The sequence below is a fragment of the Gymnoscopelus braueri genome (assembly GCF_963280865.1).
Source record: "Gymnoscopelus braueri genome assembly, chromosome: 11".
NCBI classification, from domain to species: domain Eukaryota; kingdom Metazoa; phylum Chordata; class Actinopteri; order Myctophiformes; family Myctophidae; genus Gymnoscopelus; species Gymnoscopelus braueri.
Genome location: NC_137613.1, coordinates 31,639,383 through 31,653,541, shown reverse-complemented (window position 1 = coordinate 31,653,541; position 14,159 = coordinate 31,639,383). Strand labels below are relative to the sequence as shown.

General features: G+C 40.5%; 1 protein-coding gene across 2 annotated transcripts; it reads right to left on the bottom strand.

The window, feature by feature from the left end:
* Nucleotides 1–452: 452 nt before the first annotated feature.
* LOC308095888 (superkiller complex protein 2-like) lies at nucleotides 453–7,984 on the bottom strand. Of its 2 annotated transcripts, XR_013934086.1 has the most exons (6): nucleotides 7,879–7,984; nucleotides 7,378–7,493; nucleotides 4,262–4,398; nucleotides 3,535–3,631; nucleotides 2,600–2,663; nucleotides 2,313–2,447 (listed from the first exon to the last, which is right to left on the bottom strand). XR_013934086.1 is itself a non-coding variant. In XM_080443027.1 (5 exons), the coding sequence occupies exons 1-3, from the start codon at nucleotides 7,957–7,959 to the stop codon at nucleotides 4,362–4,364; spliced, it is 234 nt and encodes a 77-aa protein (XP_080299153.1). In that variant the 5' UTR covers nucleotides 7,960–7,978; the 3' UTR covers nucleotides 453–549; nucleotides 3,374–3,631; nucleotides 4,262–4,361. The 2 variants fall into 2 exon arrangements, 1 of the variants encoding a protein (XP_080299153.1); XM_080443027.1 differs by lacking the exons at nucleotides 2,313–2,447; nucleotides 2,600–2,663 and adding an exon at nucleotides 453–549 and having other exon boundaries at nucleotides 3,374–3,631; nucleotides 7,879–7,978.
* Between the last annotated feature and the right edge of the window lie 6,175 nt (nucleotides 7,985–14,159).

The following is a 14,159-nucleotide window of genomic DNA, read 5'->3' as shown; positions in this document are numbered from 1 at the left end:
GAATAAGGAAGGTTTCTTTGTCACTGCTCATAATTTACAAAAAGACATTAATTTGAAACGTCTTGTGAGCGGAAGGTCTCACATCTTTGCCGTTTTCTGCCATAATACAGAAAGGTCAGAGGGTACTGTGTGCACTCTAACATAACCCAACTAAACAAATGGAAGCACCACCTTGTGGCGATATTTGGCATGAAAGTAACAGTACCCCATTTATTAACTGACTGTTACAATGTGATGAATTACAGGTGTTCTGACAGCTTAATCCATTAAGACCGGGAACACATCTGTATCGTTTTAATATTTCTTTGGCTATTCAAAAATAGTAGATATACAAGCTCATAGCGCGGCAATAAGATCTGCCATTTTTGAAAAATCTTGAAAATGTGTGCAAATCTTTGAATGTATTTTTTTAAAGCCAACATTTGTAACTCAAACTTTTGAGACAAATGCGTTCCCGGTCATGTCAGCTAAAAGCAAGCCATCATCAGTATGATGTTGATAATGGCTTATAGCTGAAACCACAATTGTATAGCCTACATTATTTACAAACTAGGCCTAGGGTTGCATATAGAGAATAGATATCTATCCATCTATAAAATATATATATATATAAATATTAAAAAAATTATATATATATATATATATATATGTCACAGGGAAATTGGCAGTCCAGGGAAATTGACAGGGGAGCGCTTGTTTTATAGGCGCGGAGCGGTGCTGCGAGGCGGGGCTTTGATGCGAGGACGACGACCACAACAACAACATAGCAACCAGGAAGCTACGCTAGGGGAACGATGAAAATAAAATGGATAATATGAGAGAAATACTCAAGTAAAGTACGAATACCTCAAAATTGTACTCGAGTAAATCTACTTTGTTACTTTACATCACTACAAGCCTCAGTGGCGCACTTCGATAATCATTGGACTCCCCACCCACTACCACTGGGAGCCTGGGTTTGACTCCCGCTTGGGACATTGCTTTTTCAAACAACCGCGGACTACTTTTTTTTTCTCGCTGATAAAGTATAGTTTTGGACCATGACGGAGGCGCGCCGACTTAGCAGACCTTGAGGCCGAGGAGTCGCACCCGAGCGCCTCCAGGCGCGAGTGCCCGCGACGACCGGCCGATGGTCTGCTAGTCGACTTAAGCGCCGTCCGAGTTATGTACCGATAGGCACAGAATCGTAAATGATGTTGTGGGGACTGCGTTTGCCCCAAGTGCCACTCACTGCACTAACATAGCCCGCCAGGCCCACCCCCTTGTGCTTGGGGTGTGTGTGTGTGTCTGTATGTGCGCGCGCGTGCTCGTTTGTGCGCGTGTGCTTGTGTGTGGTTCATGTCTGGCTTGCATTGCCCTCTAGTGTTGATTCTACAGAATTGCCTGAGGGGCGGTGAAAACAAGCGTACCCCTTTCAATTCCCCTGGAATGCCAATTTCCCATATATATATATATATATATATATATATATATATATATATATATATATATATATATATACACATACACACACATAATATACTCTTTTTATACTTTTGGCCAATTCTTTAGCATTTTGAAACATCTGTGCAGTATATAAAAATATACATTTGTACATATATTTAATAAAGGATGGAGAGCACAGCAGGCATGACAGAAGAGTAGAGTAAAATCCCATTGACTGCATTTTGAATGCATTCAATGTATTACATCATGAATGCAATCAAAAGCAAACATTTCCCAGAATAGGTATTCAGTGAATGAGAACATCCATGTTGTTCTATTGATTCAATCTACCCTCTCAAAACCAGTTTGGACATTTTCTTCTCTTAATCTCTCGTTTGTTTACAGAATGCACTACAGACTCCTGCAGCCCTACTTCTTCCATCATCCTGGAAACATGTTCAGGTTTACAGAAGGCAAGCAGAACTTTTTGAAGCTGCAGCTCTAATGTCTGAAGTAGAGTTTGAATGCAAGGCTCCTCCTTCTGAAGTGTCTGGTTTGCGGTCTAAAACCGTTTAAAAAAGAGAACAAAGTTTTCATTGTGGATCAACCAAGACTTCTCTGGTTTTGTCATCTCTTTCTCTTCATTTTCTCTTGAGAATTTCTTCTTTATGCCCATCTCTGTTTGATTAAAGATATAGGCATTAGGGTTAAAACCTTCTGTGCTGGATGATGATGGCCTGGTTTATCTAACTGACGGTAGCCGTTTGGAATTGGATGGAGAGAGGAGCTGTGTAGAGTTGGATGAGACTGGCGCTGTGTGGAGTTGGATGGAGCATGGCGCTGTGTGGAGTTGGATCGAGCCTAAATAAGCCTTCAGCAGTATCCACATCAGCATAACATAAGGGCAAAGAGAAAACGTGTATTATAACAGTACCCGTTTGGAGTTGCATGGAGGCTTGAACTGTGTGGAGCTGGATGGAGATTGGTGACAGCAGCTGTTTGTTGTTGCATGGAGTCTGGAGCTGTCAAAAATCTAGGTTTATTTGTCACTACTTGTGCATGTACTGTACAAGAAGCTAAATGCCATTTTGTGAGGTCCTCAAAGTACTATGCTACAACAATAATGACAATTAAAAGCAACATAAGGGCAGAGTGCAAGTATTTATAATAGTACCTGTTTGGGGTTGCATGGAGCCTGACGCTGAGTGGAGCCCTTTGGTGTTGCATGGAGTCTGGCACTGTCAAGAATAAGGAAGGTTTATTTGTCACTGCTCATAATTTATAAAAAGACATTAATTTGAAACGTCTTATGAGCGGAAGGTCTCACATCTTTGCCGTTTTCTGCCATAATACAGAAAGGTCAGAGGGTACTGTGTGCACTCTAACATAACCTAACTAAACAAATGGAAGCACCACCTTGTGGCGATATTTGGCATGAAAGTAACAGTACCCCATTTATTAACTGACTGTTACAATGTGATGAATTACAGGTGTTCTGACAGCTTAATCCATTAAGACCGGGAACACATCTGTGTCGTTTTAAGATTTCTTTGGCTATTAAAAAATAGCAGATATACAAGCTCATAGCGCGGCACTAAGATCTGCCATTTTTGAAAAATCTTGAAAATGTGTGCAAATCTTTGAATGTATTTTTTTAAAGCCAATATTTGTAACTCAAACTTTTGAGACACAAATGCGTTCCCGGTCATGTCAGCTAAAAGCAAGCCATCATCAGTATGATGTTGATAATGGCTTATAGCTGAAACCACAAACAGAGCCTACATTATTTACAAACTAGGCCTAGGGTCGCATATAGAGAATAGATATCTATAAAAAAAAAAATATATATATATATATTAAAAAAAAATATATATATATATATATATATATATATATACACACACACACACACACACACACGTGTGTGTGTGTATATATATATATATACACACACACATACTCTTTTTATACTTTTGGCCAATTCTTTTGCATTTTGAAACATCTGTGCAGTATATAAAAAATATACATTTGTACATATATTTAATAAAGGATGGAGAGCACAGCAGGCATGACAGAAGAGTAGACCGCATTTGATTGGATGAAGAGAACCTGGTTGGGTGTTGTGTTCCGAGACGTGTTCTTGGTTCCAAACGACTGGGCGTGTTTACTGGTACGTTCCTTCTTGGCACCAACTGCTGCATAGTACCTGATGGACAGAAGTAGGGATGGGACATGAAAATTACATGTCACGATTATTGTGGCAAAAATAATTGCGATTAATGATAATCAAAATATGTTTAAAACTTAAAATGCCACTTTAGTTAACCACTTGAATCCCCAGTGTCCCTATTCTGGGAGGAACGTTGCTTTTTTTTGTAAATTGATTTGTGTAGAGTGAAATAAGAGCACACCAAAAATGCAAATGCACTCTTTACAGGTCTGTTTTATCACATACAGAGGATTTAAGTGGAACTGAATTTTCAGCTACTTCATCCTGGTGTATGACGGAGGACAATTTCACGATAAATTTAAATCTCTGCGATACGATTATTGTGAGTTTCTCTTTTATCATGATAAACGATATTAACGATCATCTTCCCATCCCTAGACAGAAGCCGAAACACTTTCCACTGAGTGCCTTTCCATGCACACTTACAGTATGCACTGATCTTACCATGATTAAGCCAATACTGAGGGAGTGAGCTGTTCATAAACACTGTCATCTGATTTCCAAACTACAGGTAAAGTCTTAACCAGGCTCAACAAAATCCTGATTAAGACTTATATTTTTTCAACCAATCTTTCGATGTATTTGGGCATGTAATGCATTACTGACCCGTTAGTGAGGAAGTGTCCTGTGGCGTCTATCAATAGGAAGAGCTCTTTCTGCGTCTTGTTTACTGTGCACAGGAAGTGCTCCAGCGGAACAGGTCTAATTACTGTGCTGATGACAAATGGCTCTTCTTTATACGCCTGGAAAGACACGCAGGAGCACACGAAGTGACATAGTCAGACAAACCAGAAAACACAGGACACAAGACATATACATCAGTTTAACCTTATAAGCCCATACAGTTTTTAAGTTGCTTGATTCAGTATTTAGATATTTGATATTCATTTTGACAGACATGCCTCCTTCCCATACGAACCCATTGTAACTTCAAACTCCATTTTAACCATGTTCGATTCATTGAAAACACCCGACCTTGGTTCTGATTGAAGATTGATTGAAGCACTTTATTTAGAAAGACATGGAAGTACAATTCACAATAATAGGTCCTCTAAACTGGATCGCTCATAAAAGCATAAAGGCTTATTTAAAATGAGATCCCCACGCACTCAAATCATGATGACATTTAAGAAAACAGACAGATATAGACTACAATGCAGAACGTCATACAATCAGCTTACAGGTATGAAACACAAGAAATATATATGTTACAGGGAAATTGGAAAACCAGTGAAAACCCACGCTGGGCAAGACCTGGGATGTTGGTTGTCTAGGAAGTTGACAACCGGAAATGGTTGAATTTGGCGAAAGTACCGCCCAAGGAAATGACGTTGATGCTTTACAAATCTGTTAACATTTTCCGTGAATGAAACGAATGCTGTGATTGGTCAAAAAATATCATTTCCGGGGGAAACGGAAATCCTGTCCACTCAGGACCTCCTGGACACTCGCTGCTTTAGGTCGTGACCAGGCTGTTCTCTTCGCAGATGAGTGAGGCTGGGACCGAAGCTAGCCTAAACCTAACCTTATGCCTAACCGTAGCAAAACTATGCCTAAACCTAACCTTATCAGTAACCCTGACCTCAGTAAAACTATGCCTAAACCTAACCTTAACCCTAACCTCAGTAAAACTATGCCTAAACCTAACCTTAACCCTAACCTCAGTAAAACTATGCCTAAACCTAACCTTAACCCTAACTTCAGTAAAACTATGCCTAAACCTAACCTTATGCCTAACCCTAACCTCAGTAAAACTATGCCTAAACCTAACCTTATCAGTAACCCTGACCTCAGTAAAACTAGGCCTAAACCTAACCTCAGTAAAACTATATGCCTAAACCTAACCTTTCTGCGGTCTCTCGAGCGTAGCGATAATGTCTTTCTCCGTCTCGCGAGTTAAAAATACTGCTCAGTTTGGCTAACCGCTTCATTATCCAACACCGTCATAAAATATTTCTCTCATATTATCCATTTTATTTTCAGCGCTCCTCAGCGTTCCCCTAGCGTACCTTCCTGGTTGCTATGTCGTCGTCAGGTGTGGGGGGGAACAACAAAAGCCAGGTCCGCCTCGCATCAAAGCCCGGCGCCGAAGCCCCACCTCACGCCTAAAAACGAGCATACCTTTCCAATTTCCCAACGAATGCCAATCTACCTGCGACATATACAATAAACAGTTCGAGGAGGTGGGCGGGGGGGCGGGGGTTAGGTTAAGACCTTTGAGAGTGGCCAGTTTAGAATTGCAGCCTCCTGATGGTGTTTTTTTAGGGTTGTTTTGAAAGTGAGTAGGGTTTTACACTCCTTTAGGTAGGGCATTCCACATTTTTGTTGTCATACATTCTGGTGACTGATATTGTCCTTCTAATGCGTGAGGATACCATGTTTTTTCAATTACTTTTTCAATTTCTTTGGGAAAATGAAAAAATAAAATAAATGAAAAAGTTATTGAAAAAACACTGTCTACTCACACATTAGAAGGGACTGGACAATATCAGTCACCAAAACCAAGGACGGGTGTTTTCAATGAATCTAATATGGTTTGACGTTACAATGGGTTTGTATAGGGGAAGTTAAAATGAAAATCAAATATCTAAATATTGAATCAAGCAACTTAAAAACTGTCTGGGGTGGTCACAAAAGCCCAAGTAGACGTTAAAATTAACCCCAAACATGTTTGAAAGTGAAATATCCCTTTAACCTGGTAGTTTATTAGCAACATCATTCAAACCTATGTCTGACTCGCCACTGTGACGGTTCCCTGTATAGTATGATAGATGGTAGGTTATATTTCACTCTACGGTTATAGTTTGTGTAATTGCTTTGTTTTAATTTCTCTTTCTCATTGGTTCCTATAGGACTTGGGGAGCAGTGAGATGTCCCGGGTTCCCACGCCCCTATAAAAGCTTGTCTCCCCTGTCCTCTCTCCCCTTCAGTTAATTTGCCTTTTGCACCACACCCAACCTGAACCTCCTTATTCCACATGCAACACTCACACACTACACAATCCACTCATGCATACACGCATTACACTACTGACTTTACTGATTTCCACATCTCATCTGTTTATTCATGATCGGTTATTTACTTTTGATTATTTAATAAACACCAATTTCTTGTTAAACTGCGTCTACCCTGTCTTTTTGCTATGTTCCCTGGTCCCCCTAGGCCAGGGCCGTAACACCACACACATTTTGGTAGATTGGAACAGATTTTCTTGTAAGTCAGTCACTCATCTCAACCTGGTGATTTGTTCACATCTGCCATCTAGTGTTCCATATATGAACTGCACCTTTGATAAGAATTGCTGTAGGGAGACAGTCACAGCTGTTACCCTGAAACCAGGGTTGCATTGCTCATGGGACGGCCTTGCACACCGTGCAAGAACCTATTTGAACTTGAGCACGCACAGGCACATGCATAGATTTAAAACAACTTTAAATTCACACCTCAACAAAGTTTACAAAGGCTCCCGACTCACACCAGGTGAATTAACATAGGAATGAGCCTAGATGCATATCAATTGTCCATTGTGTGACCTGTAGTGTCGGCGTTAAGCGGCGTGCGCATTACGTCATTAAAATAAAGTGCAACCACGTTCCAATTCAGCAATGCAACACTGCCTGAAACTTTAACAAAATAAAATGACTACTGACAGCTACCCAACAGCTGAACTCAACAGCCTGTTATAATTTGGGATGCAGCTGGGCTCAGATTCAGGTGCCTACCCAATCCACTCACTTAACTCCACAGCGATGGGCACGGTGGCACTGAGGAGAATGATGCCAACGTGTTCAGGAAGCATGATCAGAACTTCCTCCCAGACCTCCCAGACCACACCTCTCTGAGAAGACAACATTAAACCACAGTTACATTATTGCCAAGATGTTTATCAAGAAGGTTCAGTTTGTTGTTAAGCTTGAAACCATTATGTTTATCGAATCAACGTGTCAATCCCCTAAGGATCTTCATAAGCTAGTTTGACTGTGTTACTATTGTCCACCATACAGATGGATAAAATAACCATTTGTTAATTAAAATAAATCCCAGATTGGAGCTTTAATAACAGTTTAGCAGAAGAGTTTCTGGGTGTTGCGGTCCAGTGTAACAGTCTGGAGTCCTGATAAATGTTATGCTCCGAGTCTAAACACACAGTCTAGCCAGGACAGTGAATTAATAATTATTAATAGTGACTTTTCAACTGACTGAATCAAATGGTCGTCCCTTACCTCTGCATCGTTGATGTAGTGAACCTCATCAAAGATTACCCACTCCAAGTCTCTGATGACCTCTGAGCCGTTGTAAAGCATGGACCTGACAACACAGAGACAATCTAGACGGCCTTCCAATAACATCTGTACAAACATACATCATGCCAATGTGTTCTGAATGAAGATAAATCACTACATTGTTTAACAGTCTTTTCTGCCTTTAAAGATGAATGAAATGTACTTCCTTTTTTCCCCACCAAACTGTGTACAGGCTTGTTGTTTGAAATCATATACTTCAGGCTTTAGCAACCAGGCAGACTATCAGGTCGACTATCAGGTTGATTGACTAACAGTCATTTCAAATGGGGGTTTCAGCAGTGAGAATGTTTTTTCCAATCACCTTTAATCAAATTCCAGAGCTTACATTTTTTAACCTTGCATGAAAAATGAACTTATTTGTCAACCAGTACTGTATGTCATGTGTCATGAACTACGCCCAGCTCTTACTTGGTTTTGAACATGTCTAAAAAATTTCTAAACAGAACTTGAGCTATTTAACTGAATAATGCAATTGAATGTCTATAGGTGACAATGGCTGTAGTCATTTATTAATAATTGTGGATTGGGAAATATTCTGACATGCATTTGGAGCAGCTTTTTGTGTTGATGCTTGATGCCTCCCACGGACACGCATTGGCAAAATGTAGATATGGCCACAGTTTATTTGACTCTTCTCTCACAGGACCAACAGTATCAAAGCGATAAATCTAAAGACTATAATGAGGAAATACAACCTTGTCACACACACACCCCTGTAATTCATTTGACTGTACAAACCTAAGTTATCAGTTCAGTTGTTTACCTTAATGCTGGATTAGGAATGCGTTTATGGAAGTCAGGGCAGGGGGAGGTGATATCTACAGGTATAGCCCATTTCTTCTTTTTCTCCGGGACCTCTATTGGCTTGGACACGTCTCTCTCCTTTGATGTCGAGGGGGGCGACACAGCATCCTGCAAATGGAACAATACAACTGAATTTCAATGTCAAACATCACATTTGAAAAGATTGTTAGAGGCCATGTTACAGTACTATCACATCAACCATTTTTCTGTTGTCCTTTGAGAAATTATTTCTGATGAGACCCATCTTCCTTTCCTACTGTATGTCATACTAACCACTTATGCCCTAAATAGTCTACTTTGTCGTACAACGAATAGCGAAAATAGCCGATCTACAAGCTTTTCTGAAAGTTGTCACCTATAATAATGACAAGCCCAAAATAGGGATGCGAGGTTGAAAGTGGTTCAAACCACATTTTGATATCAGTGTGTGTTCTTGTCTCTAGGTTCTTATCCCATCCATCACAGCCTAAGGAGAATCCAGCATGTGTTTATGACAGAAGCATCATTTCGTTAGGTACCTTGTCTTCCAAGCGGTTTGTTCTCGATAATTCCATTGGACCACAATGGAAACAAGCTACGGCTTTTTTTGTGTATAGTCCACGTTTTCCTAATGAATGAGATTGTGATTTTTTTTAAACTGCCAATAAAGTATCCCATCTACCTATCTATCTAGTTTCTGCATTTCACAATTTTCTTGGTTTTGGAGATGATTCAAATGTGTTTTTGTGTTTTCTTTTTTTCAGGGACAACAGCAGGGCTTGTGGGGGAGGAGAAGGACAAAGGCCAAGTTAAATACATATATAACATTCATATTATAACCCAAATACCTTCTATATAGCCTCTACCTTAATCAAAGTCTCACAAAGGAGGAACTTAAATTTGACCTACGATTTATCCCTCTCCAAAGAGCACCTAGTTTGGATTATTCACATAATATAACTTTATTTTTATTGCACTTCACATTTGAAACAAACCTCAGTACAGAATAAAAAACATTTGCATTAAACAATCTAAGCATCTTTATTTGACCAATATAAATCTACAAGCACATACATATATTTTTCTCTCTCTCCCAAGTAGCACTCCATCTCGTATTTGATCAATACACTGAATCAGTTATCTTAAACTAGCAAATCTACAAGCACATAAACAGATCTTTAACCATCTATACAGACACACTTTAAACTCTTTCAACCTGATGTTTATTTGGGCATTAGTGTAGCCATTATAGCCATGATCAGATGTAAAAGCTCACACACCTGAGCTTGTAGATCTTCTAATTTCAAGGCTATGGTTGAATGCATTCTCCAGGCGTGTTTTAGCTTTGATCTCTCTAACAAATTGATGTGGATAATAAATTGGCAACAGCTGCACCAGCTGCTGTACTTTTTTGGCAAACCTTTCAAACCTTTTTATTAAGTATTCAATCAATCAAAGCTACAAAGAGGGCATAAGTGTTTTAGCTGAGCTTTATCAACAATGCTGCTAGCTTAACATGAGAATGCACGACACATTTTGATTTACTCACCAGGACGTGCCTTTTGCAGTCATAAGGCCCCCGTTAGCAATTTAGATGTCAGTATTGGCAAACATGTCATTATTTCTTTTACAGGATTTAGACACGGTAAACTTTTTGAATACTCTGATGTAAAATGGGTTTTATATTTTGTATTTCGAGACGCCATCTTCAGACTTCTTAACGCAAACCAACGCACCTGTCTGTAAATCAAGCTGACTTGACCCCCCTCTGCCTCCTCCTTACTTCAAGGCCCGTGATGAGTCTGACGTGATTGGACAGATTGTCGTCATAGAAACCCTGACAACCACGGTAGGTTAGCCTGGGCAGCATTCCTTTTCGGGTATATGATCCGGTCGGGAGCGGAAGTAAAAAAAAAAAAAGTGGCCGGATGGGCAGAACCGCAAAGACGTCTCACCCCAAAATAGGTCCGTCCTAATAAAATCCTTGATGCGGCATAGTTTAGCTTATTTTTTAAAATGTAAATGTGCGTGCACTATCCGGAGACTATTTAGCGTCTGTATTATCCCACGGGGAAATTCCATTCCATTTAAATGGGGATTGGGGAACCAAAACAAAGCGGCACCGCAAAACCGGATGGGCAGAATCCGGAAAGAGGATTATTTTTTCCCCCTTTTTTTTCAGTAGGCGTGGCCTAGACCGGATCATATGGGTCTTTAGTAACGCAGACCAGGCTTTCCTCCGAGGTGGAAAGACTGGTGATGCGAGGTTACGGTAGGTGGAGGACATTTCCCTCAGCCAGCTACGTGATGGTTGGATATAGTTAGTTGTCCCTGCAGCCGTTAGCTGCAGCCTAATCTCTCAAGAACTAACCTCACGTCACCAGTCTTTCCACCTCGGAGGAAAACTCAAGAACAGAGGCGCTGCTTTTCCTTTTCATTTGGCGCTGGGTGCCCAGATTGGCCCAAACTGAACTAGCAGGTGGGTCTGGGTCATACCAAGAACACTCAGACCATATCCATTTTAAATAACCGGTGCCACTTCACTCACACATTTAGGCCTACAATTAGAAAAGCTACAATATAAAAAAGGAACGAACACCCCTCTCCACTACAGTATTGGCACCTCCCAATCAACAGGATTGCCAGTGCTGCAGAGGAGAGACAGGTGACTAACAATAAATTGAACAAACTTGTTTAAAATCATTGCAATGACCATGTTCAGGAATTCATATTTACCAATATGAAACATACAACCCTCTCAAACAGTCACTTCCAAGATGGCCAGCGATGATTAATTAGAAGCAACTGTGTAACCAGATGAGTGTGTGCATTGTCCATGTTAGTCTCTATAGGGAACGGCCTGCCCCGTGACTGACATGATCATAAAACCATAGCTCAGTGCGTAGAGAGACCGTATGGTAATCAGAAAGTCACCGGTTTGCCTCCTGACCCCGGTCCAAAGTGTCCCTGAGCAAGACGAAGTTGTCTCCACGAAAAGTATTGCTTTGTGATTTTACTGTTATTTTACCACCGTAAATATGAATTACCAATACACACCACTAGATGGAAGCAGTAGAATGTAATTTTCATTGTCATCATAATCATCAAAGAGTGACTAGGCCAGCAACTTGTTATGTTGCACAGATGGTTCTCTGCATTCTTTGTGTGCATTGTCCACTGAATTTGACTTAATGTTGTTAAAGCAGTGTAGTATATGAATTAACCTTGGATCAAGACTATAATAGATGTATTTTATCGAGTCTGACTTTTGCTGTTGTATCTCGATAAAATACATCTATGATAGTCTTGATCCAAGGCTATATACTGTATGAATATGATACAAGGCTAAGGAGTGATGCGGTAGGAAATGTTAAAAGCTAATGCCTTCTACTGTAAATTCATACGTAGGCAGTAGCACCATCGTGTCATCTATCATCTTCACTTCTGACAGAGCCAGCAGTTCTCTCTGTTGAACAAAGACAGGAAGCATGCCGTCTTCCATTTCCTGTAGGTATCAGTTCCTGTCCTTAGAGGCAAACGTGGGAAAATACATAACTCTATGGGGAAAATAAGAGTGCAACAGGAAGTGCAGATAAACCAGACTTGTCTTTGGGTGATTACTGTTGAAAACTGCACCTCCCAAAGTAAAGAACAGAAGGTTTGTAACTGTCATCAAAGTTCAAAGAGAGATACTATCTTTGGTATAACTATTTTTATGTTTAATATCTACAGTATGCATGCATATGTGAATATATTATCCTAGCTTTGCTTGTAATGTCGCTTGTGTGCATTCTTTCATTACCAAGATGATAATACTGCAAAGAACAACAAACACTTCCCATGTTTACCTCTAGACAATCAAAATAATATGTTTTCTCCCATGTAGGAATGTCCAAAATGTATTTTCTTTGGCCTTGGAGAAGTGAGAAATACATTTTTGTGCTTTATGGTTGGTGTATGTGTAGCTGTACACACGCCAGGTCTTAAACACTTGAACCCTACACTTCATTGACCGGAGTCCCCCAGGGGTCTATACTAGGCCCCCTCCTTTTCTCTCTACACCAAATGCCGATCTGGTGCCGAATCTATAAGCTCTCGACGCTTCGCAACTCGGACTACTGTGGACTACTGTGTGTAAATTATAAGCTGTCACAGCTTTGTAGATATCTGTCCTTGTTGTAGGCCCTGTGGTGTATTCACACACACACACACACACACACACACACACACACACACGCATCGCCATATAATGACATGCCCCAAAATGGGGACGCCAGGTTGAAAGTGGTTTTAAGGGTTCAAAACATTATACCATATATCATCGGTTCTCAAAGTGGGGTTCGGGGACCCCCAGGGGTCCTTGGTGGGGTTCCATGGGGTCCTCAACCAAATGTGTTGATACAGCATCACAATCATTTTTATCCACTTTATCCATGTATACGTTGGCTATTCAAAAATAGCAGATCTACAAGCTTGTATGATAGCTTGTACATCTGCTATTTTAACATTTTTTGGAAAAAAATTAAAATAATAATTGGGTAACATTTTGAATAATTTAGCTTTCTTCCCTTCTGGGGGTCCCTGACACGCGGCCAATAGCATATACATTTGGGGGTCCTTGACATGAAAACGATTTGAGAACCACTACCCTATATAAACAGGACCAAACAGAAGGTCACGCAGCGGGAAGGCTTAACGTCTGGTGACTGATGAGAAATGCGATTTGTTTTGAGTTGCTGCGTCACAGAAGCTTTTGTCTGGCTTTCCTGTGCCCTGCTCTCCAATAGCATGTTTGTTTTCAGGCCTATATTTGCGTGTCCTGCTGTTAACAGTGGGGAAATCCTGTTCGACCCCCTCAGCCCATTGCCCCGACAACACTGGCACTTAGTGACGTGCAGAACTCAGAATGTTTTTTTCTTTCTTTTTTCTTTAACCCTTACGTAATTCACACAGCTCTAATCTTTGTTTGAACAGTCCATCCAGGGTGTCTTATTGCAGAAACGTATATAGCCTGGAAATGGATGCCACATTCTTTGATATCATCACATCATGCATGTCAATAGTGATGCACCTCACACACACACGCACACGCACACGCACACGCACACGCACACGCACACACACACACACACACACACACACACACACACACACACACACACACACACACACACACACACACACAGTACAAACAGGCACAGATGGTTGCAGTTAGTTCTGAATATTAAATGGAAGTTGATGTTGGCAGTTGCCTATGGAAAATATGAGTAATGCTGATTCGACAAATTATCTCTGTTCTAATGTGGTCCTTGTTTGACTGATTAGTCGATCACTGTGACTGGAAAGCATGTTCTGTTAAGTGTTTCTGGCGGTTCAGGTGGTCAGATCTCCGGCACAGATCTCATAAGTACACGATT